Source organism: Protomyctophum bolini, assembly GCF_963924005.1.
Source record: "Protomyctophum bolini genome assembly, chromosome: 5".
Classification (NCBI taxonomy): Eukaryota; Metazoa; Chordata; class Actinopteri; order Myctophiformes; family Myctophidae; genus Protomyctophum; species Protomyctophum bolini.
In genome coordinates this window covers 14,458,339-14,482,251 of record NC_137866.1, presented here as the reverse complement: position 1 = coordinate 14,482,251, position 23,913 = coordinate 14,458,339, and the positions used below count along the sequence as shown (strand labels likewise).

Below are 23,913 nucleotides of genomic sequence, written 5' to 3'. Positions count from 1 at the left end.
CTATACATTAACTAAGAGGTGAACACGGTAACGAGGGTGGAAAGTACAGATGTCTTTAAAATATTTAACATGAAGCATAAGCCCATCATGGGTTACAACATTACCATTATGACACATCAAAAGCTGCCATCAAAACAATTGACACTAATAAAAGGTTACAACTTACAAACTAATCGTTTTATTTCGCAGAACATATTCAGGTGATATCTCTGTTCATGTTTGCTGATATGCATTGTTTTAATATAAACATGAGAATAGTGTCAACTGAGCAACAGAACATGTAAGGAGCACATTTTCACAGTAGATATAAAAGAAATATAAAACGTATTTAATATAAAAAACGATAAAGGAAACTGGCAACACTAATGACTGGAATGTGTGTTGATTAGATTAAAAGATTAAAATACAAATGTAATTTTAACTACGGGACATAGATACATGATTGCCTATGCTCCCAGTACGACTGAACATGAAGTATGAACAAACAATGTGGCAATGGCAAGATTAATATTCAACTTGATATAAAGCGATTTGCAAGACCTGCAATGTTTGCCTTCGAGTTTGACATATTCATGTGGCATATTGAGAAATAAAAACACTGCTTGTTGTGCCACACAACTAAAGGGGAACCATACTTGTTCAAACTGACAATGTTGGAGAAACAGTCATCATTCCGATCAAGGTACTCCTTTTCCTCTGCGTTCAACTGTTGGTTCCTACATACCGTAGCTCTAGGAAGGAGCTTAGAATGATTGACACACAGGCACCCTGTGTGTTCCCAGGAAAACTTCCTGGGAATGCCCTTAAGGCAGTCTCCCTTCTCTCTCTGTCCATTCTCTGCATACTCAGAGTGCATAGTACTGTGTGAGTCAGCCTGTGTGGTTCAGAGAACGGTGACGAGTGAGTGAGTAACGGTTGCCCTCCTCATTCAAGCCCAGCTGCTCAGTCAAAGAGTCTTTCTGTGGCTCATCTCACACCAGTACAAAAGCATTAACACGAGAGAAGAGCACAGACTACACTGCTGCCTTCACATCCAAGCTCCCTCTCACTACTGCAGGGCAAAGGCCTCGCACTGTTCTTGAGACCCCTTGTTTGCTAGCAACGTCCTTCAGGCTCCCTTAAACTTCCTATGTTGACCCAATCCAAAACACAGAGAACGAACTCTGGCACGGCAACATGTTGCTGATAAGAAATATTTTTTTGTAACGTATCACTACAGTTTGTTATGACAACTAAAACACTAATGCTGCGTTCAAGACACAGAGCTTTTTGGTTTCACGATGGACATGAAGGCCTGTAGGACACCTTCCTTAAACATTACATAATAATTACAGATCCTCTGTGTTAAAATATTAAAAAACAAATGCCACTAACCACGAAGGAGACGTTTCCACCATGTGTTTTTTGCAATCATCGTGATCAGGTCGAGGAAATCAGAGCAGCCAGCATTTCTGTCCTAAACTTTGGATTTAGACTTAACTGCCATTCAATACAATGCAATCTTTAGGGTTATGAACCGTCTTGAACAAGCAGCATAAGATGAAAATTGAAAACCACAAAGGGTATTGCCATTATTGTCCTCAAACTCATCATGACATGACCAACCAAGTCTTCATCACTATTACAATATCAAGTTGCAGGGAACCCTCTTACACACACACACACACACACACACACACACACACATCTTGCCTCTCAGTCACTAACTGCTACCCTGTATACACGGAATAGTATTTCTGTGTCTCAACCCAACATAACCAACACATGTGATGTCACTCATGTTGGAGCCTTTCCAAATGCCAGTGGGCATACGTGAATCACTCCCAAGTCTTCCAGGGTGGAAACACTGCACACGATGTTGGTTTAGTCCCTTCATGGAACTATTGGCGCACACATGCTGTATGCATTTGCACAGCACTACATCCACACACAAGCAGATATTCTCAGTATAAACCCATCTTTGCACATTATGTTGACAGCACACAACAAAGGCTGACAGGCATGTACCCTTAGACATACAGTAGGATATGACTAGATTTGGTTCTTGCTATTATCCAATCATCCAATGTGCCTTCTTCTGCAACAGACAAGTTAGTGAATATCCACTATCCAGTAGCTATGTTCGTCCAGCAATTCTGGTGTTATCCAAGATATCCAGTGAGATCCAAAAGGAAAACAAAAGTCTTACAAAACATGTTTGCTCTACAAGACTTCAGAGAGGCACCACCTTGTCCTCATACTGTGGTGGTGGAGTCAATGGCTCTATATTGATCACCGATATTGGCTGAGAAGAACTATCCTCATTCCTAACGTGCATCTTCTCGGATTTAATCCTACGGATCTTGAGGGGCAGGAGTTTGCTGCGGCCTGCTTTCGCAGATCTGTGATTGGACGCGGCTGCAGCAGCTGAGGCAGCACCAGGTTGTGACACGGCAGGGGCCTGCTGACCTTCTGTCTCGTACGGTAGCCCGTCTACTGTGACCAGGTCGTCATAGGAGGGCAGCTGGACAGAGGTGTGCGGGTTGCTCTGTCGAACTGGGTACTGGGTTCCCACTGCTTCATCATAGCTGGGCACAGCGTAACGCTGAGCCCGTTCCTCAGGACTGATCATAGAAAGAGATATAGTAGAGAAGCATGAATATTGGCAGTATCCAATTGACAATTTAGGCATTTAGCAGACACTCTTAAGCCCATCACACACCGTCTGCGACCGCCGCGCGTCAAAACAGCCACCTCCATTATTTTCAATGAACCTATCGGTGTCCGACGCGCGCTGACGCCTCGCCTGACGCGCCGATAGAACCAGTTCTATTTTCCAGGCAGCGCCGCACGGCAACGCGTTGCGCGGCGGACGGAGCCGGTGTGTGTTGGGCTTTAATCGACTCTTAAGCGACTTACATTAAGCAAGAACATAAAGCATGGCAATACATCACATACATAAAAAGTAGTTATCATGACTCATACGTAAGCTAAGAACATAACAGTGCAATATCTATATAATGGAACCATGCATGTATACTTTATAGTGCTATGTCTTGTCTACATAAAAATGCTATAAGTCTACATAAAATGCTATCCAAGTCTACATGAAAATGTCGGGTCTAGTGCAAGTGCTACGGGCCATGATGGAGTCTGAAGAGGTGGGTTTTCAGACTACGGCGGAAGGTTGGGACTCCCAACCTTGGGAGTGAGGTTGCAGTTCTGATTGTAATGGGAAGTGCATTCCATAGTTTTTGAGCCAGAAGGGAGAAGAGTTTGGGACAAGTGGAGCGTTGTCCCAGCGTTTTTAGTGAAGGTACTTCCAGCTTCCCTGCATTGGCTGATCCGAGTGCGCGGGAAGGTTTGTATGGTTCGATCAGAATGCAAGATATGGGGGAGCCATACCTTTGGTAGCCCCACAAGTCAGAACCCAATGTTACTGAAGTTTCTGACATTTTTGAGACCTAGTTACCATGGGGTCTTATTCCACCTCTACCCTGCCACCTGGTACGCGAACATAAATAAACATAAATACCGTCGTTTCTGCGCCGTTTGAGGGCTTCTCATTCTGAGAGCTATAAGTACCTATAAATACCGCTGCGAATTCTCCTGTGCCGCGGAAGCCGTTAAGTATTTTTAATCTTTGTTTGACCGATTTGGTCGCTTTGATTCTTCTCTTCCTTCCTTATTTATTGACACCTCATTGTACCGCCTATCTGGCTAGCTAGTGGCTATAGCTATGACAGAGCAGATCAGAGGCAGGAACGTAGCCACGCACAATCCAACCCCGAAGCGGGAGGCGGTACAATAAACAGTAAATAAACAAGGAAGGAAGAGAAGAATCAAAGCGACCAAATCGGTCAAACAAATTACTTAACGGCTTCCGCGGCACAGGAGAATTCGCAGCGGTGTACGTGTGAACTAGAGTTCACACATTCAGAAGCCCTCAAACGAACAGAAACCTCAAACAGTGCAGCTAGAAACCACGTTACCGAAGGTATTTATGTCCACGTTCCATCATTTTCATACGAAAACACATCACCGCACAGGGACCCTACGGGTCAGCCCGGTTCGGTTCGGATTGGGCTGACCCAGGGGGTTCCGAGAGGGGCTATACCTTTGGTTGCTTTGAATGCCAGCATCAGAGTTTTGTATTCTGTGCGGGCAGCGACCGGGAGCCAATGGAGGGAGCGGAGAAGGGGGGAGACATGTGAGAATTTAGGCTGGTTGAAGACCAAGCGAGCTGCAGCATTTTGGATCAGTTGGAGAGGCTTAAGTGCGCATGCCAGTGACCAAGAGATCGATTCCTCATCAATTGTAAGTCAAATGCATATCGTCGCTGTTGGGTGGCAAAATCTTGCACGTTCAAAACTGGTTTTGCTACTTTTACACGTCACGTTTGTATGATGAAATGAATTACAGCATTAATTTATGAAGAAACATGACAAGTACAGCGACAATATGTGAAACTGACAATGCCATCTATCAAGGGATGAAAACTAACTAATGAAAACAAAGCTTTGGATGCCAAATATAGACCAGAACTGATACCACATAACATGCTGCTGTTACAGTTAACTCACCGATTCCAAATGTTCACATAAATAACATGCCATTAGACAGTTAACTCACGTTTCTACATCCTCCTGCTCCTCAGCCGCCACTCCGGGTCTTCCCTGTCTCTGCAACCACTCCTGCTCCCGCTGTTTGTTCCTCATACCCAAACACATGGACAGCAGCAGCATTACCACCCCCGAGCCCACCAACACGAAGGCCACGTAGGAGGTTTTACTGCGGTTGACAGGAATACCTCCAGGCTTGCCGCCTTCGTTTCCAGCCTCGGTATGGTCGGCCACACTCCACACGATCATAATGATGCCAAGGGCCACTACTCCCACCCCCAGTGCACATAGTGCGTACTGGGAACCCGTGTTTCCGCTATCACTATTGTTGTTGTTGTTGTTCCGGGAGCCCTCGTTGTTCCGGGAGCCCTCGTTGTTCCGGGAGCCCTCGTTCGGGGGCACATCACCGCTGGAGCGCATTTTGGTGTAGTCCCAGTCAAAGACTGTGGAGAGGGAGAGAGAGAAAGCCATGAATAATAGTACAGGATAGGTTCAAACAAAAATAAGATAATACTGCGTGCCAACTGCTTACCAGATGTGTTGATGTTTCATGCTTATTATCGACAGTTGAAGAAAATAAATAACCCAACAATGTATGCCAAGATCTGTAAACTGATATACGGTCTACTCCGGCACTCCCTCCCTGCTCATCCCGCCTCTAAAAGCTAGCCGTCTCCTCCATAGGCTTGTTTATTTATGGTAGTCCAAGGACATGTTGTCAATGGAACTACTTGGACATTCCTAGGTGAAGGGCGTGTTTTAAATGCTATAAAAGAATTACAGCACTTGGATAACCCTGTCTATTACTCAATGTCACTCTAGAGTCTAGACGTTATGAGTTATGGTAAATAAAATTGCGTCTGACTAGGGCGTGGCTCCGTGGACCTCGGACTTGGTGGTCTGTGACACCAATCGCTTGTGATGCATCTATGATGTATACTTGGGTTTAGCCCGATAGGCTATACCCAAGTAGCCCGATAGGCTAGGACAGTCCATCGGGCTCTGTGCATACATAGTCATACTGTATCGTCAAGAGTTTCTAGAAGGAAGTATAGCCGTTTCTTATTCTGGTTCAATGTCTCATCGCTTTAATTCTGGAATGCCCTACCAAAACTCATTAAAACATCTCTACTCCAAACCCAAACCTAACCTAAACCTAACCTTAAAATACAAGTGGTAGTAGCATCCTCTTCCAGAATTTCATTCTGTGAATTACACTACAACATGTAAAGCAATTTGTATAAGTGGGTGTTGTTGGTATATTATTACTTTTTTTGAGGGGCGCTAGCCCGTCCAATACATGGCTTTTGAAGATGATGTCATATGGCAGCCAATCTATGGGATTTTTAATGTTTGTTACTTTATAGCACTTGACGTATGTGGCCCGATAAATAAATACATCTTGTAAGTCATTTTGTTTCATAAAAGAAACAAGCCAGGAGGCCCGAGGAAACACCATGACAGGTTGAAATGCTTGACATCGGAATCGATGATACAGCCCACAGAAGCAACTTCAGTTTTTTCATATTTGTCTTATTTACCGGTATATCCCTCCCAAAAAAATCTGCATACCCCCAAAAAACCCATCAATAATAGAGTGACGTGGGCATGCTTAAAACAAACAAGTAATATTTACAAAGGGAGTCTACCAACGCGCCTCAAGCCTAAAACGGCTGATCCGGTGCTTCACAGGTGCAGGGACATCAAAGTTGCAAAAGGAGAGGAGACTGGAGCAACACGGACATTTAGAGCCTTTTATTAAGGTGCTGAGTATACAAAACGACTAACGTTTCGACCTTGCGGTCTTCATCAGAGTCATGGGTGGTAGCATTTGGGCATGTCTTATATACAGGATGGGCTATCAATGAGCCAATGACAGGACATGTCATATGGTCATATATGTCACATGTCATATGGTTTCCTGTCATTGGCTCATTGATAGCCCATCCTGTATATAAGACATGCCCAAATGCTACCACCCATGACTCTGATGAAGACCGCAAGGTCGAAACGTTAGTCGTTTTGTATACTCAGCACCTTAATAAAAGGCTCTAAATGTCCGTGTTGCTCCAGTCTCCTCTCCTTTTGCAAACAAGTAATATTCTTGGCTGCCGCCTCATCATGTAGCAGCCAAATTAACCCCCAATGACATAGGCCTACAAAAGCAAAAAAGGCCACTGCCGGGTCCACTTCACACAAGTGTGATTTTCCCCCCTTCATTTACCATACTATGTGTTGCTACTAGCTACCATATTGGTCTTTGTGCATGGCATCTCATTTCATCATCTCCTCTGTCACAAGATAAACATCATACAAGCATGACTGTAGAAACAAAAGCATCGTTGCTGTCGGGAGGAAACCTCATAACTCCATTTGAGGTTTTTGATTTTATTCCATAAATCAGTACCTTATGTCTGTGTGTTGTTTTGAAAATATTGAACGAATGGAAAGTAGTAAAAAATGCATTGGACAAAACCTCTTAACTCCATTTTACCCTCAACCTGTCTGCTAAAACAGCTAACCACCTCTCTCCTTCTCATGCAAGTAATTGACAATATCTAAAGTCACAACACCAACTTTGATGAGACAGTATTGCATCGTTTAAAAATATAAGGTTTTATTCTTTTCCTTAAAAACGCATATTTTATTTCCTGAAAAATGAACATTTTGGAGTTATGAGGTTTCCTCCGGACAGCAAAGATATGTTAACAAACATAACATAGTGTCCATAGCAATAATGTAGCCCAATTGATTTTGATTTGTTTTTAGGATAAGGATCCAGGGCAGACCAGATCACCCACTGTTTACACCAGTGTACACTGTACAGTGATGTGACAATAATTAATCTGATTCTGATAGGACTTTAGAAAACCACAGATGGTTACCATAAAGTTCACCATTCATTCACCCCTTTCAGATCTGCAGTGAAGAAAGACGTCTCTCATCATACCTAACCTTGCTGAAGAATGTATGGTATGATCCCTTATTGGTCTAACTCCACCCCCTCTGTGACAACTGGACATATAACTAGCCCATTTAGTATAGGCAACCGTTTAAAAACAAAGTAACCGTACAATCTTTTACAGCAGCATGATATGGGGATGTCTACGTACATTGTAAGGTTGCATACAATTTATATATACGCAGAACTATTTATGTGTTGCCCAACACGTTTTAACATGCAAGAATGGCCAGATTACGGAGTGGTTACTCCTAGACAAACTTCATTTGAATTCCAGACAGGAGGACAGCTGTGAATTTATGCATACCATAACCTTCGTGCTCTTCTCCGTGTTGGGGTCGTATCGGGGATGGGGATTGTGGAAGTGTCCCCGGACTGCACACAGGGCAGGCCCAGTCTTAAAAAACAAACCGCTTACCGCTTTACTGATGTCTGTAACTAGGACATTTGCCATCATAGGACAGTTAACAGTTTTCACGTGTGTTCCCGCGAATAATTAAGTTCCTGAAATCGCAGAAGACCCCAAACAAGTTATTAACTGAACAGCTATAAAGCTAAAGAAAGAATGCATGTTTTACCTAGTTTGGACCAGAGCTTGTTTCACTCTTCCTTTATCCACAGACACAGTGTTACTTTTTGTTAATTCGCGATGTGCGGGGCAGTTTACTCACCGTGGCATTGTGTCCAAAATATCCCAGCGATACCTTTGAAAATACAGACTACAAACCGTGAAGAACTCTTAAACCCCACTCAACACTTTATTGGTAGAATCAGGAACTTTCGACTTCGACGGATGACCCATCAGAGGGAAGGAGGGGGCAAACCCGGCAGACAGTCACAGTATACACCCACCCTGTTAACCCTTTAAGGAAGAAAATGTGCCCATTCATGATGATGTCCAAGATATTCATCGTCTTGGATAATGATCGATCATCATGATGAATGGGCACATTTTCTTTTATCAATTATTCTAAGCCTAGAATCAAGCCATCCAGGGTCCTGGTGAATCATGACCATAACACGTTTGATTCCGTGAAAATAATAATAATTAATAATAATAATAATAATAACTAGAAATGCACTCTGTCGAGATGCCAACTTGCGCCTTGCACACAAAGGCCATGTACTGTATGGCCTACTTGTGCGCAAGCAGAGCGCACCAATGGCATCACTGCTTTGTATTGTATTGTATTGTATCTCTACTTTGAGTGCTACTGACTAATAGCCTACAACTGCTTTTCTAAATCCTTTAGACCCGTTATTGACCTTATACCAACCTTGAAAAGTATACCTTTAGTTATGTCAGAGCCATATAGCAAGACAGAGTTACGCAAACTGTTCACTTCATCACTTATCAACAAGTATTATGAGAGATAGTATTAAAGACAATTCACCAATGTTCAACCATTGGTCCTCGTGCTCATATTTCTGTCTATTTGGTCTAAGAGGACTTTGAATATAATCTGGGTAATGAACATATCATCGGTAGACAAGTTCAAACAGGATTTTTTTGTAATTATTAATGCAAGAACAATGGCTTCTATTTCAGCATGGAGAAAAGGCTGTAGTTTCTATTAGCTTGGAACCCCCATTGATATAGCCTAATGACTGAATCATGCCACTGGATGTTATGTTGACCTGGAAGGTCTATTGTGTGCAGATTAGAGTACTGGGAGTTTCTCTTCCTACGATCGTTACACCACAATTCCCCTGGTGGTATTAATAAAGTTGTTTTGCAGGTACTACAGTACCTTTGCAACAGTGAGTTCATACAAATGACTAGAACCACAATGCTTTAATGTGCCAATGGGAAATTCTACTGTTGTTTAACTTGTTTCACAAAGTTATCTAAGTCTACCGCTTCTTTGTTTATACTTTCCCACAGATTATTGGTCAGTGATCTAATATATAATAACAAGGAATATAACTGAGTCTTTGCAGCCACTGGCAGTATCTATGTCAAACTAAACTGGAGAGTGGGATAGTTCTGGCTCCCTGCTTTCTCCCAACACAACAGGAGGGGAGAAAGAACAGTTAGTCAGGGGACCACGTACAAGAATAGACAATAATGGCAAAGGGAATCACTACCGTACTAGACTGTGTGGCTGCTCCACACCACGATGATTTCACAACATGTCATTGAGTCATCAGCTCTCCACAATAATGTAAAACGTCCTGCTCTCGTTAATGGTGTCTTCATCATCTGCGTGCATGACACACATCCAAGAGAGATAATATAGCTGATAGCTGTGTCTGGACAGGGGATAGGAGACAGGCTTCCCAGAAGTTTCTATTGTAAAGTACAGTGTAAGTGTAAAGATTTGAAACAAAAATGATTTTTAGTCTGTATTCAAATCAAATGTTACCTCAGCAATCAGAAAACAGTGAAGTGGAATTTAGATTACCATAATTCACATTGCCTTACAAAACACATAGGCCTACGCACCCTAATGAAGGCCTGTGCAGACCGTGGTTTCTAGACCGGGTTTCTGTGTTTATAAATAACTGTGTTAGCTACCAGCTGAAGTGCCTTGGAATACTTATTTTGAAATTATTAATAAAAAAATTGCATTGATAATGCTTATGCAGGACTATAAATACATAAGCTACAGTTTTGGGGCATTTAAGTAATGGTCCTCCTTAGCATATGTATGTGCATCAAAACAATAACCCTGCTAGATCACCAACAAGCAATTGCAATTTTTAGGAATCCAAGGGTTAGATTATAGGTTATACTATAGTTTTCATATAATACTCCTTAAAGCAGAATAAATGGAAGACAAAGAGCTAAGAGGGTAAAGGTTATTTTTTCTTTTTTACTATAACATAGCGAACACTGAACAAAGATACGGCAGAGGGAGCATGAGGTATGAAAGGAAAACCTCACCTCAGGTACTTCGGGAAACGGAACATTTTCAGTAAATGACAGACAGGGAGTGACACTGTTACAACACAAAGCTCACATACGATTAGTCAGTCACTGTTCTCTTTAGCGTGCAGCCTATGACACAACAGATTATGATGCCACATATTTATTAGTCCACTGAACTGAACCAACAGTCAAGATAATGACCAGTTTAGTTTTTGTGGGACTTTTTCCAACACACCTATACACTACCCTACCTTAGTTTATCAGTAATATATTTCATATTCTTGACCTTGAGTCCTAAAGTCCATCATTTGATCAATGAGTTAACCCATTTAGGCCTGACGTCAAAATAAAAATAAAATGTCTCCTGAAAGAATATATTCAAAGATGTGTGCCGCATTTTTAAGATTTTTCAAAAATAGCAGACCTACAAGCTCATAGCGCGCCACTGGCGTGCTATGAGCTTCTAGGTCTGCTATTTTTCAATAGTTAAAACACCTAAAGGGGTTCCCGTGCCATTTTAGAAGGTGGGACTGGCGCACAACAATATATTTGGCCATTTTGGTGCTCTGATCTGATGGTCCAGGCTCAACCTATCCAATTAGTGCACTCACTGACCACATCATTCTGATGTCCTGGATTTGACCTGTGACATGGGAGCTACAATATGTCACATGCAACCACATATTTTACAATTAGACATACGGAAAGCTGTCTCCTGGACACAGCACAGACACAGCTATCAGCTATATCTCTCTGGGATGTGTCATGCATGCAGATGATGACGACACCATTGACGAGAGCAGGGCGATTTACATTATTGCTGTGGAGGTGTAAGCCGAAGTATCCCAGATGAGAGCTGTACAATGATTGATTACTAGGAGAGCTGATGACTCAATGACATGTTATGAAATCATCGTGGTGTGGAGCAGCCACACAGTCTAGTAGTGATGTCTATTCCTGTCTGTGCAGGTCCCCCTTTCTCTCCCCTTGTGTTATCAAGGGTGACAGCAGGGAGCCAGAACTATCCCACTCTCCAGTTTAGTTTGACATAGATGCCGGCTGCAAAGACTCAGCTCTCTCTCTCTCTCTCTCTCTCTCTCTCACACACTCACACTCACACACACACACACACACACACACACACACACACACACACACACACACACACACACACACACACACACACACACACACACACACACACACACACACACACACACACACACACACACACACACACACACACACACACACACACACACACACACCTCATAAAGACACGTGTGACAGGCAACAGTTGAGATGTCATCTTTATTTCACTCTCGGAGGATCACGATCGATCTATTGCATATTTGCTTTTCTGCTCTCGATCATCTTTTGTTTGTCTTTAAGCTTCTACGGGAGAAGCATAACTTTGCTGTGATATGTTTGATGGCATCATTTATCGATATTCAGACAATATTTGTCATGTTCATGATACATTATCAAATGTTAGAAGAGGGTGCAAACTTTGTTTAGACACAACAGTGTTAAATGTGCAAGCTGAAAAATGACTATCAAACGTACACTAAATTATTAAAGTTTTAGTTCAAGTTTTTTGTTTGTCTCGACAAGGATCACAAGGCATCACATACAGCAGTTATTGAAAAAGTACTACCTACATGAAACAGGTTATAAAAGTATTTTTTTGCGTATATTCTTTTGTCCTGTTAGTGGAAGCTGAATCATCAAGTACCCTGTACTGTACATACACGCAGTCTGTGCTAGTCTTTTACGTTTCCTCAGAGAAACAGACTGATATTATTAAGAACCACCGAGAGTCACTTGCTGGTTTACAAAGACCCATCATAAAAAAAAGGAAAAAAAGAAAAATACATTTAACACCATTCCTCCATCTCTCGAGTCTTATCAGTACAAATGGGTGTCCTTCAAATAGGTCAAGTAAAAGGTAGACCTTTATTAATCTCGTGGGGGAAATTCCATTTCAACTTCACGCAGCTGATGGCTGCTCAGATGGTCAAAATGAGCACTTGGGAGGGAGCTGTTAGGGACTAAAGTGTCTTCCTCAGAGACACTTTGACATAGTGTATAGCAACAGTTACTCAAAAACGGTAATATATTACCGTATATTACAGTTACTTAAAATAACTAATATTATTATTTTGCATATTACTATCTGCCAAAAGTAACTTTTTTTCTAGCCCCCAGTATTCTTTTAAGTGTCACACTAGCCAGGTTGTTTCTGGACGGTTTTAGACACATCCTTCGGCATCTGATAATTCACAGATACGTATGCGACACTTTTTTTTTACAGAAGTGTGCATCGTTTCCGTATCCGCTCTAGGGTCTAGACCAGTACAGCAGCCTGCAAAGCAACTCCATCCCAACCCAGTCTACCATTATTAAACACTCAAACCACCAAAGCTTGAGAAAATAGTAAACAAGACAATAGTAACAAGTTACTTTTGGAAAATAGCAACATATTAGTAATATTATTACTCAAATTGTAAAGTAATTAGTTATATTACTAGTTAATGGAAAATAATAATAATATTACTTTAAGTTATACGTTACTTTAGTTACTTTCCAACACAGCTAGGCGAGCTGGGGGCGATCTAATACCTTCTGATGACCACACAGCCTCTCTACCACAGTACTAAGCGACGGCTGCCCCACATACCATTTGCTCCCTGATGAATTGTAGGTTTTTATTAGACCAAAAAACATAAAAAAATGAAATAATCCAAACCATTTCCCATAAAAAGTGCATTCTGTCTGGCGTTTCAGCTTTTAGAAAAATAAACATCCTGTGTGTCCATGGGCATGGAAGTCAAATGTCCATGATGTACAGTGGGGTTTCCCTGCCATGAAGCCGATGTCAGAGGTTTGTCCCATTCTCGTAACTTCACACATTAGTGACCTCAATACTGGTGTAGCCACGGATGGGACTTCCTTCTGTACTGGCCGGAGCCTCCTCTCGAACCTCCCGAGGTAAAGAACTGTAACTACCATGGCAACTCAGGTCCCGCGAACTTCGGCCTTTGGGGCTGAACCCTACAGGAGGCTATAGTATGTGAAAGAGAAGTTACAGTACACTCATTTTGGACTCAAATACAGTCAACACTCAGACTCACAAGACCAATCTTGCACTTGTAAGTTTCTCTGTAAAAAGGACCCTTTGGGCCCTTTTTGTCTCCTTAGGCCTATTAATATACAGACTACAATAATTATTAAGTAAAATTTGCAGCAAAGCATTAGGAACAAGAAAAATGTTTTATATAATTATTTTGACCTCCGACCTAGATTAAGCTGAATGCCTCAAGTATCCTGTTTTGTACTGTGCAGTGCATACACTATCACCACCAACAATACCAGAACAAAGCCTAGAAACATTCTTTGGCTCTTTAAGGTTATCACTGTTGCCCACCTTGACAGCCCTCCTTCTCAGAGAGGCTTCATCATCTGTGTGTCGGCCAGTAGAGTTCGGGGGTCTTCCCAAAGAGCTCTGTCGTAGCAGTGTCGGTGGTGTGCCCAGACCTACCCTTTCATAGTCCTGCTTGGCATTAGCCCTGTGGATTGGAGGGTGCATGGACAATTGGGTTTCATATGGTATTTAGAACAAAACAAAGACCACAGTAATGTCACATATTTTAGGAAGAAAAAGTTATGTTTCATGTGCACGGTGGGGTCCAATTGTCTCACCCAGCAGGGTTCTCCATGAAAGAATGAAGACGCATGCAAATATTTATCCTGTACATATCCTGTGCTATACGTATTGTTGCCATTTTTCTCTGCAGAATGTAAATTAAGTTAAGTTAAAGTTACCATTGGAGTCAGCTGCAGAGTCAAGGACATGGACATTATCCCATGACAGGATCACATGATCTGCTCTCACTCAATGGCTTCATATCACCATTGTAAAAATGCACAATGCACCCTTTACAGATCTCTCTCTCTCACTGTTAAATTTAGACATATGTGTGACTTTCTCACCCTCAAGAACCAGACTCTTCTTTCTCTCTGTCTCTCTTCCTCTCTTCCTCTCTCTCTCTCTCTCTCTCTCTCTCTCTCTCTCTCTCTCTCTCTCTCTCTCTCTCTCTCTCTGTCTCTCTTCCTCTCTCTTCCTCTCTCTCTCTCTCTCTCTCTCTCTCTCTCTCTCTCTCTCTCTCTCTCTCTCTCTCTCTCTCTCCTCTCTCTGTCTCTCTCTCTGTCTCTCTTCCTCTCTCTCTCTCTCTCTCTGTCTGTCTCTCTGCCTCTCTGTCTCTCTGTCTCTCTGTCTCTCTCTCTCTCTCTCTCTCTCTCTCTCTCTGTCTCTCTGCCTCTCTCTGTCTCTCTGTCTCTCTTCCTCTCTCTGTCTGTCTCTCTGTCTCTCTGCCTCTCTCTCTCTGTCTCTCTGTCTCTCTTCCTCTCTCTGTCTGTCTCTCTGTCTCTCTGCCTCTCACTGTCTCTCTTCCTCTCTCTGTCTGTCTCTCTCTTCCCCCTCTTTCATTTCTCACCTGGCAGGGCCAATCAGACTTTTCATCTCCTCGATGAGGTGCCGGCGAATCATGTGCTTGCTGTTGGGTATTCCCAGTGCTGCTGCCATGGCGTCGGTGTTAAAGGAGGGGTCCAGCACCATGACAGCCCCATGAACACCACTGTTCTGGAGATTGTCGGCAAACTCCTGGACAGGTGGGGCGGAGGGACAAGACGTAAACCATACAGGTTTAGAGATTATTTGTATTGGCACTATAACAGAAACATATAAATCAATGTTTGCTGCTAAAATTCTTCTGTTGTGGATCAAGGATGTTGTAATATCACAATGGAATGCAATCCTGGTGCTTTGGTTCTCAAAAAATGCTTGACAAGTGCTCAGAGCAGCATAATAATGAGATGTTGTTGGTGTGGTTTTCCTCACCTTGAGGTCAATTTCTCTGACCCATCTGATGACGCGGTGAGAGGTCCACACCAGTGGGTCAACATGCTGGTGCTCACACTGCGTCCTGCGAGCCTGCAGAGCCTAGAGGAAACACACACACACACACACACACACACACACACACATACACACACACACACACACACACACACACACACACACACACACACACACACACACACACACACACACACTGATGCTGCTGTCTGCTTAAACTTTTGCTGATCACCCTCCTCCATCCCAGCTACTGTACCACCTGTCATTTTGGATCTGCTGTTTAGGTGGGGGATTCGGAGTCCCTATGGTTGGGACTGATGCGTTTGATCAGAGACAGACTGGGCTGTATTTTGTGTGTCTTAAGTACCAGGTCTTATTACTTAACTTAAGACCTGGAGGAGTGATCAATGCCATTTGGCTATTCTTAGTGAGTGGCCAAAGAGCATTGACCACGCCTCCAGGTCTTAAGTTAAGTAATAAGACCTGGTACTTAAGACACGCAAAATACAGCCCAGAGTACCTAAAAAGCAGATCCAATTCATCGCCAAACCATAATAAATATATTGCTCATTTTATATTCAATAAATATTATATTTCATCCATTCATGAGTTGTCCTGACTGAGATAGATTTTTACACAAAAACCTTTTAAATGAGGGTCCGCAGCCAAATACATGATTATACAAGTTTGAGAATCACTGGCCTAATAATGCATAGGCCTATATCAAACGAGGGGGCAAGGGGGTCCTATACTTGAACACAAGAAAAGGAGTGACGACTGAAAGCGTGCGTACCTCCTTGTCGAAGCCGAGCGAGTGCATCAGCTCGATGCCGAGCAGCAGGCTGGCCTGGTGGAACTTCTTGGTGACGTTGAGGTGACGCTCCAGGTCGCGGCGGGTCAGCGAGTTCAGCATGCGTCCGTCCACCAGGTGCGTGTGGAAGGCCTGCGAGTACTGAGGCAGGCCCACGTCGCTGAGCCACGCCTTGGCCACCCAGTGGTGGTCCAGGTCCGCCGCCTTGGACAGACTGCAGACAGAGACACCGGACTGAATGATTTAACACATTGTTTCTCAACCAGTGGTCCTTGAGAGGGTTCCAGCTGTGGTCCCCCAGCTAAATGATAGAGAGTTGGTAACCAAATGGACCCTTGTAGATCTTTAGCTCTTGAGAGCGTAAAATGAAACCAAATAGCATTTGGTTTCATTTTACGCTCTCAAGAGTTACATTATTGTTAAATATCTGAATTACTTAATTTACAAGAAGTCTACACAATTAGAGAATGAAGAAGAATTGTTATTTTGGTCAACGTTTGCCTGTTATCTCTCCTAAATACAGCATGGAATTGTGGACAAAGACAAAATTGAGAGGCTAAATCAAATGGTGGTCCGTGGCTCAAATACTGAATAAGTGTGCCCTGGTATCAAAATGGTTGAAAACCACTGATTTTTAGTCATCGCACAATGACTTTTATTGATTGAATACTTTATTCAAACAGTTTGCAGAAAAAAATCACAGGAAAGTACAGTTCAATCTGCTAAAACGATTTAGCCAAGAAAGCACTGTGGCTTGTTTCCATTGGGGTCCTTCATATTCAATTAATCTGAACATTTAATGACATACAAATATACAGTAGCCTACAATGCAAGAACATTATATAAACGGTTATAAATCAAAATAAATAATATGAACAGTAAAGGGAGGAACTTTGACCTTTTACTGGGGCCAGTTTCGAATTGCAGCCACCTGTTACGTGCTCTTTGAGAGCGGTTTTGAAGGGGAGTAGGGATTCACATTCCCCTCACTGTTCAGTTAACTCTGGGTACACATGTAATCAAATGGACATAATTTGGATAGCCTACTGTACATTACTGTACACAAAAAAATAGCAGATCTAAAAGCTCAGAATGTGTCGCAGCGCGACACAGTTTCCACCCGACAGCAACGAGATTGAAGAGAACTTATATTTATGCTTATTTTTTAACTTTTATTTATGCTCTTCTATAGAGCAATTCATGACAAGTGCAACTCTAGAATAACTGAATAAGCTATAGTAGCCTATTATAAAGGAACAGCTATTGTTGTGGAACAGTCTATACTTTGTGTATAAACTGTTCAAACATGGATGCAATTTGGTCCTCAAACATAAATTTGCATAATGATACAATGTGTGACAGCTGATTATTTAAATATATGTAACGAATAATCGTTACATATATTTAAATAATCAGCTCTCACACATGTTATCATTATGCAATATTATATATAGATAATATAACACTCCAGTGACTCCACTGAAAAGTTAAGCTACTACTGTAACCTATGGCCAGGAGAGGGCGCTCTCAGACCACCACCATGTTATTATGTATATGGCCGCGGTTCTCAACCTTTTCATACCGTGACCCAAAATAAATAATCATAAAAGGTAACTATTCGCATGCATAAAGTCTATGGCAAATCGAGTGGCAAAGCGACAGGCAAAGTTAGTTTAACATTGTTTAAAATAATTTAATGCAATTAGATAAGACTTTTTCTGTTTGAATGCATGGGCTGTCAAATGAATTGTGTCAAAGCAATAAAGTAGTTTTTTGACACTCAATGATGTTATGCGCAAGTCGCGCTCTATTGAACAGGGACGCCGCCCTGATAGCATTTGGAATTGTTTTTGTTTGACTCGGTTCCACACAGAATAGAATATGGAGAAAATAGCAGATGGGTTGTTTGTTTTGCTCTTTCTTATTGTTTGACTATTAAATGTTTGGCCACTTTACATTGCCTAAACAACATTATTTTTATTTTTATTTTACAAATGAGGAAGCCCCGCCCCGTAAGAGGCAGAGCATCAAAAAATTAGTTGATACTCATAATGGTCCTCTCCACGGAAATCTTTAGTAAAAGGCGAAAGATTTATGCGATCTGAAGAGAACCAAGAGTGTACTACAGAGAAGCGCAACTGGAACCCAAGCCATGCATCGACATAGCACCTTATGTCACGTTCTACGAAAAAAAACTTGACATGCACTCTCTACTGAGAGTAAATACAACAACACATCGAATTCTGCGTTTAAATACTACAACGAAACGCGATATACAATAACAGGTTTAAACCCATGGTTTAAAGTAACTAAATTAGTTTTATTTAGCGCTTTGCATCATGGGGGAAAAGCAAGTAGTCGGCTGAGCTCATAGGCTGAGCTTCATTTATTGGCTGAACACAATCTGGTAACGCCCTTTGTCCCTAACCCAGCATAGACCCCGCCCACTCCACTGAGCTTCAGTATGATAATACTTGTCATTTCGCAGTGGTGGAAAGTACTCAATCTTTTTAATACTCTGTTACAAGTAAGGAATTCAAAATGTACTTGAGTAAAAGTACAAAAGCATTGGCATCAAAATGTAGACTATACTTTACCAAAAGTAAAAGTAGGTTACTCTAAAAGTAGGCTAATGTCACTTCACTCATGTGTAGTGGTTCTCAACCTGTGGGCCAAACTGGTGGGCCTCAAGGGTAGGCTATCTGCCCACCCCACCCAAATAAATAAATACATAAAAATGAAGGGTTCTGGGTTCTGTAACTAAGACCAAACCACTTCTTATCTAAACGGTAAATGTAAATAAATAAACAAACAAACAAACATTACATATTTAAAATGTGATAGTATACTTCATTGGTTCTACTGATCCATGGTGGAAGACAATCGATTGATTGACCATTAAAATAATCTGACCACTTCCCAGCTCCAGAAAAGGTTGAGAACCACTGGTGTACTGTATAGAGGGCCTAGTAGAGAGCCCTGGGGGCCCCGGTCAACTATATCTGAAGTGGTTTATAATAAGTGGTTTAAATAGAAATCCTCACCCTCTGCCTTTCTCTGCGTCTCGGTAGTCCTCGATGGCCAGGCGTAGCTTCCTCCTGTGCATGGAGCTGCTCACCCCTAAACCCAGCTCCAGATCCTCGTCTGTCAGACCCAACAACACCTGCACAGTGGGAACACCAACAAACACAACTGTTCCAACCTTCCCAGTCAAGTTACACCAGTGTTCATTTCAACAGCAAATTTTGATTTCATTCATTTAATATTTTTACGGCCCCCCCTGGAGGTCCCCCCGCAACAGACTTTGAGAACCTAAGCCAGTGGTTCCCAAACCTTTTAGCCCGTGACCCAAAAGAGAAATTAGATGTTTGCCCAAAAACATAGCAGATCTACAAGCTCACAACGCGTTGCTTCGCACTACGTTGTGAGCTTGTAGATCGGCTATTTTCACTACTTATTAAACATTTGTTTTCTAATTTATGGAGTTTCTTAGATTTCTTCATGAAATTACTGAAGAAAAAATAAACATAGTTTAGTTCGTAATTCAAAAAAAGTTTTTTCTTTTTTGGTAGACCTAAGGTTTTTTTTAAATGCTTTGAAATAATTGAAAACAAAGTGTAGGAAAAAAAAAGAAAGAAAAGGGACCCATAAAAATGTGTCCGCGTCTCCTCAACCCACAAAATGGGTCCCGACCCACTGTTTGGGAAACAGTGACTTAAGCTATATTGATTTTTGACGTCATTTACCTTTCCACTCTTGACATTCTCAGAGCAGGTGCGAATATACATGGGCATGGCCATGACGACCTCCAGCCAGGCCTGCACAGTGCCCGCCCTCCAGTGGGACATGGGCGTGGTCCTAGCTAACTCCACCTGCTGGAGGCGGTCCAGTTGGTCCTCTGATCCATCCGATAGGCTGAGACTGTGGCGGGTGGGGCTGGAGAGACTGTCTGAGTCTGGGTGGGGGCGGAGCAAGGGGAGGATACACATGTAAGGGAAGTTGTGTGGGGCGGAAGAGGCGGCGGATTAGTACGTAATAAAACAAGAAAAGTGGTTTAGCATCAGGGCCCACTTGGAAATCTTGAATGTGTTTGTGGCCCACCCATCTGACCATTTAAGTGGACAGATTGGGTGGGCCGCGTGCATTTTCAGTTCATGTTTATTCGTGTTCTGGCTTGGATCAATGGAACTAACATTAAGTTCCTTATCGGTAGGCTACAACAATGAAAACTCATTTTTCAAAGTTGTTATAATATTAATGTTATATTATCATTCAAATAATGTTTTGCCAATTAGTTGGGGTCCCACTTGCAATAGTAAAATTAGTAAAAGTAAGTAAAAGTACTTTTAATTCAAAGTTAAATTAATTCAAAATTAAATCACACAAAATCTAAAGTGATGTAGTCCCTCAATAATAGCGGGACTAGTAATGACAGAACAAATCAACTGCTAACTCTTAATTGCTAACGCGATCATGCTACAAAAACACTTGCCCCCCCACTTCCCACTTTGTTGTGACATGCCCTCAGACCTGCTGGCTCTTTGTTCTTGTTTGCTTTCCTGTTCTGTTCCTGTTCTGTCTATTAGCACAGTGATTCTCAACCAGTGGTCCGGGGACCACCACCAGTGGTCCTTGAATGGATTCCAGGTGGTCCCAAGCTAAAATGGAGAGTTGGCAACCAAATGGACCCTTATTAGATTTCCATTGGTTTCATATTACACTCTAAAGAGTTCAATTATTCTTAAACATCTGCCATACGGGTGTATTTGGTTTTACAAGAGATTGTCGACACAATTAGAGAATGTAAAAGAAGAATTGTTATTTTTGATCAACCTAATGGTACCACATCAAATGGAGGTCTGTGGCTCAAATGTAGAATAAATAATGGGCCCATTTATGAAAAGGGTTGAAAACCACTGTATTGGCAGGGGATACCCTGCTAATATTTCTTCATCAATGTCTTCATCGTTATGCCAACATGCTGTCTTCATCAGTGTAGTATGTCAAACTCACAGATGTTATAGTTCATTTCCAAAGTGATAAAATTATTTTGTGCAATTAAATGGTCAGCTAGATGATGATAAAAAGGTGAGTATGTGAATACCAATGATAAGTAGGCTTTACCATTTCAGGATATGTTTTGGTACTTTGGTGTTTAAACTTTTAGCAACTTTCACAAAACAACTATCTCTCTCAATTCAATGCAATTTAAATGAAGGTGAAGTAAAACTAAAATGCACTAAATCGCCGTGAGTTGGTAAACTGGCGAGTTCTCTGGATACCGTAGGAGGCAGGGATGGTCAGCACTTAGTGGTTCTCAAACCTTTTCCTGTCAAGGACCCAAAAAGTAATTTGTGAGGCCACGGATCCCCACCTGAAAATAGTTTGTCCCAGGGACCCCCGTACAAGAAGTGGTTAAACCTATTATAATGTAAGTTAAATAATTCAGTTGGGGACTCCCTGGAACCCCCTAAACAACCCCCAGGGGTCCCCGGAACCCTCTTTGAGAACCACTGGCTTAATTATCACTGGGAATAGGCCTAACTTGGCCCGGTGACTCCCATACATTAGCACACAGGCTCTATTTTGTCCATGCTAATATCCCTATGCTAATATATGCCCTTATCCCTAAACCTCTTTGCCTTTTTTTTTTTTTTTACTATTTTGAAAAACATTTTTGAATAGTTCAAATAGCCAATCTACAAGCTCACAAAGTGTCGATGTAGATCGGCTAGTTGAACTATTGAAAAAAGTTTTTTCAAAATAGTAAAAAAAAAAAGGCAAAGAAGTTTAGGGATAAGGGGTTTAGCATGGACGACAATAGAGCCCCTAAGCTCTAAACTCAGGCATCTCTCTCTCTCTCTCTCTCTCTCTCTCTCTCTCCCAGCACTGTGCACATCTCTTGTTTTTCTGTTTGGCTCTGCATCCTATCAAACCCATACATCATATTGCATCCACTAACATTCACCACCGCACACTCCGAGTCTGCAATATCAGCTTTTGCTATTTATTTTTTCTTCTTATTTGTTAAATAATTTACTTGAGTTATACCGGTAGCCTCGGTAGGTCAATCAAGTTGCTGTCTCTGAGTCTAGTCATAACACAAGTCTTAAACTGTTTGTTATCCGTCTAAATAATGGGACTGTAGCAGTTCCATGCCATGACAACAGTAATGATGTAACCTGTAGATTATACAGTATATGTATTATATAATGTGTATTTCTTCATTGTAACATGGCTGAGTGAGTATTGCCTTAGAATTCAGTAATTTAACAAAGATGCAGTGTGGAATAAACTAGAATGACCCGCACACAGTCTATACTTTATATACTACACAAAAAAGATAACTTGTATTATAATTTATTGTGCAAGTGTAGACGGTGTACAGGTCATTCTATTTTATTCTACACGTCTGCTATGTCACCAAAGCACCTTCCAAAAGCTGAGACGTGTTTCAACAAAGTTGTGTTAAATTACTGTTGCTAATTTGTACCTGCCAGAGACAGGTACAGTTTCCACTACGCATTGGCAAAACAAAGGAAAAACAGCACACTCTTTTCAACAATCTGTCTTGAGAGACTACCACTCCCAAAATGCGTCTTGAGCTAGTAGATTATGTATTTCTGATACTTTTGAATTGGAATCCTGAATCCTGAGTAAAAAATATACTTCAGGATTCCAATTAAAAAAGAGCAAAAACTTGCTCTTTTTAAATTGGAATCCTGAAGTATATATATTTTTTATTTAATTTCAAATGCATTTAGTTATACTTATGTTAACTTTATGAACTAATAATTAATAAGAGTCATAAGCTACTAATTTAGATTAAAGTAATATAAGCGCCATGTTTGCATGTTTGGTGAATTCAATAATATATCAGAACTCGGCTATTAACCTGCGGGCCGCCAGTTTCCCCATGTATGATTTTGGTAGTGGCACGGAGGGTTTCCAATTTCCACCGGCGGCACCAATGTTAAAAATATCTAAACGTAAGGTCCTTTGGATGAATGTGTAATGGCATATGTTGGGTTAATTGCAGTGTGCATAAGAGCCAGGTGACAATCCCCAGGTAGGACTGCAGAAACCAGGGTGTAATTACCCTGACTGCCCAGGTTTCCTGTGCAGGTGCCTTTGCTTTCTCTGTTATCTTGATGCAACAATAAAGATGTGACAATGAAGGCTGAAACATGTCCACTATCTGCACTGAACAGTTGTTGGAAAAACCCCGCCGGATCTTTTCTCTCTCAGCTAGGAGAAAACAAAAGGTATTATTCATTCATTCAGTCAACATGTTCAAAACTCCCATGCTGGTCCTGTAGAGTGTGATGTAGAAGCCACAGAGACAACGTTTAAGAGACTAATTAAGCTGTTCCTGAGATGGGACTGCCTTTGTTTTTCACATGGGAAAAAGCTAAAGAAAAAAAGAGTGAAGAAAACTTTGGGGGAGTTTTGGGGCAATGCAGTCCCCTGGGATGAAGAGGAATTGTTAAAAATGGTGGAATTAGAATTAGAATCAACTGTGCAAACGATGCAACTATGAGGGGGAAAAAAATAATTATTTAAAACCTTTGGCCGCCAGGATTAATTCGCCGTAATTCACACCAGGATCTTCCTACGTTTTACCGTGAACGGGGATGTTACTTTTGATACTTACGCTGTGTGTGTTGCATTGAAGGAAGCATGAGCTCAGTTCGGGCCCCTCCCCAGGTTGGCAGAGGGAGAGTAGCGCCCAGGATTACAGTTTAGGGA

The 23,913-nt window shown here is 41.7% G+C and overlaps 2 protein-coding genes across 3 annotated transcripts; both read right to left on the bottom strand.

Annotated features, from left to right (window-relative positions):
- Positions 1–162: 162 nt before the first annotated feature.
- Positions 163–8,374, bottom strand: tmem51a (transmembrane protein 51a). 2 transcript variants are annotated; one of them, XM_080763778.1, is made up of 3 exons: positions 8,235–8,374; positions 4,612–5,044; positions 163–2,603 (listed from the first exon to the last, which is right to left on the bottom strand). In XM_080763778.1, the coding sequence occupies exons 2-3, from the start codon at positions 5,019–5,021 to the stop codon at positions 2,213–2,215; spliced, it is 801 nt and encodes a 266-aa protein (XP_080619904.1). In that variant the 5' UTR covers positions 5,022–5,044; positions 8,235–8,374; the 3' UTR covers positions 163–2,212. The 2 variants fall into 2 exon arrangements, with proteins under 2 accessions (XP_080619904.1, XP_080619905.1); XM_080763779.1 differs by having other exon boundaries at positions 8,319–8,356.
- A 3,383-nt stretch (positions 8,375–11,757) lies between these two features.
- On the bottom strand, positions 11,758–23,366 carry LOC308316146 (kazrin-A-like). Its single transcript, XM_080764575.1, has 8 exons — positions 23,264–23,366; positions 19,911–20,119; positions 19,209–19,327; positions 16,147–16,378; positions 15,336–15,437; positions 14,932–15,098; positions 13,863–14,004; positions 11,758–13,499 (listed from the first exon to the last, which is right to left on the bottom strand). Exons 2-8 carry the CDS (start codon positions 20,010–20,012, stop codon positions 13,341–13,343), a joined length of 1,023 nt encoding a protein of 340 aa, XP_080620701.1. The 5' UTR covers positions 20,013–20,119; positions 23,264–23,366; the 3' UTR covers positions 11,758–13,340.
- Positions 23,367–23,913: the final 547 nt, after the last annotated feature.